This window comes from Mirounga leonina, unplaced genomic scaffold (genome assembly GCF_011800145.1).
Source record: "Mirounga leonina isolate KUSES-001 unplaced genomic scaffold, KU_Mleo_1.0 Mir_454, whole genome shotgun sequence".
Classification (NCBI taxonomy): Eukaryota; Metazoa; Chordata; class Mammalia; order Carnivora; family Phocidae; genus Mirounga; species Mirounga leonina.
This window is the reverse complement of record NW_023270763.1, coordinates 3782679-3784661: the sequence shown is the minus strand read 5'-3', so window position 1 is coordinate 3784661 and position 1983 is coordinate 3782679. Positions and strand designations below refer to the sequence as shown.

At 52.0% G+C, this 1983-nt stretch overlaps 1 protein-coding gene across 1 annotated transcript in view; it reads right to left on the bottom strand.

Annotated features, from left to right (window-relative positions):
• Positions 1-1225: 1225 nt before the first annotated feature.
• WIPI2 (WD repeat domain, phosphoinositide interacting 2) overlaps positions 1226-1983 on the bottom strand; it is a 36080-nt gene continuing 35322 nt past the window's right edge. Inside the window, exon 12 of the mRNA XM_034988296.1 lies at positions 1226-1902. Coding sequence (XP_034844187.1) covers positions 1790-1902 — 113 coding nt within the window. The 3' untranslated portion in view covers positions 1226-1789. The remainder of the gene's footprint in view (positions 1903-1983) is intronic.

Here is a 1983-nt window from a genome sequence, read left to right as displayed (position 1 = left end):
CCGTGAATGCTCACCCCGGCCAAATGCGCCACTGAAGACCTGGAGTCCAATGCCTTGCTCCAGAGGGGACCGAGAGGGGGCCTTGCAGGCCCGACACAGGCAGGCTGTGTCCCGGGCGGGCCCCGCGAGTCCTCCCCGGCTCGGGGCTCAGCCGACGCGTGCATGTCACACCTGGGACGGAAGCTCACGGCTCATGAGGGTGCAGGCCGGCGTGCCAGCCGCTGGGCAAAGGAGAGCGTATCCCTTCATCTCCAACTAGCACAGCACCTCAGGTGGCCGCCGTAACCAGTGCTTCTAGAGATTTCCGCTCCAGTCAGGACTTACTCTGCGTGCCCTCTGCACCAAGGCCTCCACCTCGGGGTCGGGCATGTAGGGTGGGCCGTCCGTGCCACCAACGACTGCCCTCTTCCCCATCTCTAGGCCACGCGACCGTCACGACCAACACAACCCGGAGCGGACGCTCGGCCCTCGCCTGCTCAGAAGCCTGACAAAGGGAAAAGGGAGGGCGGATCCAGAATATGTATATATATGTATTTTTTTTACTTCTGTCTTTAACCGTCACCATTCCAAAGATTCTAGAATGATCTTTTACACCATTAATGCCACTTGAATTGCCTCAAAACTTGGACTGCTAGATGTCTTGGTTTGGAATGCAGAGTTTGAGGTATCTGCGGTTATGTAACTCTGTAAAAATGAAAAGGGGAGCTGGGCTAACACTAGGACCTGTGACCACAATCTCCCGTCACTTTTCTGAACAATTCTGTAAGATTAAAATAGAAAAGGCACATATCACCCTGTGAAGCAGGTGCTCAGAGCCAGCCTCCCGCCCATACCCCCCGGAGTTTCTATCTCTAGTATTTCTGATGCAGGTGGGAAGAGCCCCTGACAGACGGCGGGGCTCAAGGTCAGAGGGCAGTTTGGGTGCCCCCCACACTGTAATTCTGTGCTCCATGGGTACAGGGAATAGCTATAAAATTCCCTAAGAACAAGCACCCCTTCCCCCATCACCCCACTTATTCAACAGGAAAATTAAAAGACCAGGTAATTTAATTACACAACTGAGACCACTTTCCCTCGCTCTGGCCTTCTGAGGTGTTCTTTCAAGTTCACGTGCTGTCCGAAAGGAAGATTTTTAATACCAGAAAGAACTCCTCTCCTCCAATACCCACATGGAAAATAAGATAAAAGTCCAGCAAGCAAGAAATCCCAGAATAATCCAATTTGGAAAGAATTTAATTAACAAAATAAAATGGGGGAAAAGGGCCCACGGGGGGCTCTGGGGAGAGAGTTCTCCTCCCCACGGCTGATGCCCCCAAGCCTGGCAAGCCCAGAGAGGGCTCTTGGACCCGCCCGAGCAGAACCCGCCTTGACACCCAGACCACTCTGCACGATGCCACCTCCTCGTGTGCACTCCTCATTCTATACAGATTTTAAAAACCCAACAACTGCCATTGTCATAAAGTGGCTTCTAGTTCTCCTACTCTGGCTTGGCACGTTAATGCATGCAAAGCAAGGTTTCAAGGGCTTCACCAAACAGTTAATTTTGGCAAAAAGAGAAAACAAAAAGCTAAGATTCCTAAGCAGGATTAAAAGCCACTGAAGTGAAAACGATGTATTTCTCAACAGTATGGAATGAGACTACAGCTACAATCTTTTTTTTTTTTTTTTTTTTTTTTAAAGTCTCTGCCATCCTCTCTCCAGCTCGGGTCAAAGTTCATAGCAGCATAACACAAAGTCCTCCATCAAGCCAGTGTTCCCTGCTTTGGGGGTCAGAGTTCACAGGTCAAGTTCAGTCAGTCCGAAGAATCATAGGAGGATGCTCACTGTCCTCCTCCAGCCGCAGAGCGCTGGCCTCCTCTTCCAGACATGTGCCGCCCACTGCTCCCAGCTCGTCTGTGTAGGCTGCAAAGAGACAGCACGGCCATGCTCAGGGGCTGGGAGGCAGGGAGGCTGAGAGGCAGGCTGGGAGGCTGGGAGGTGGGG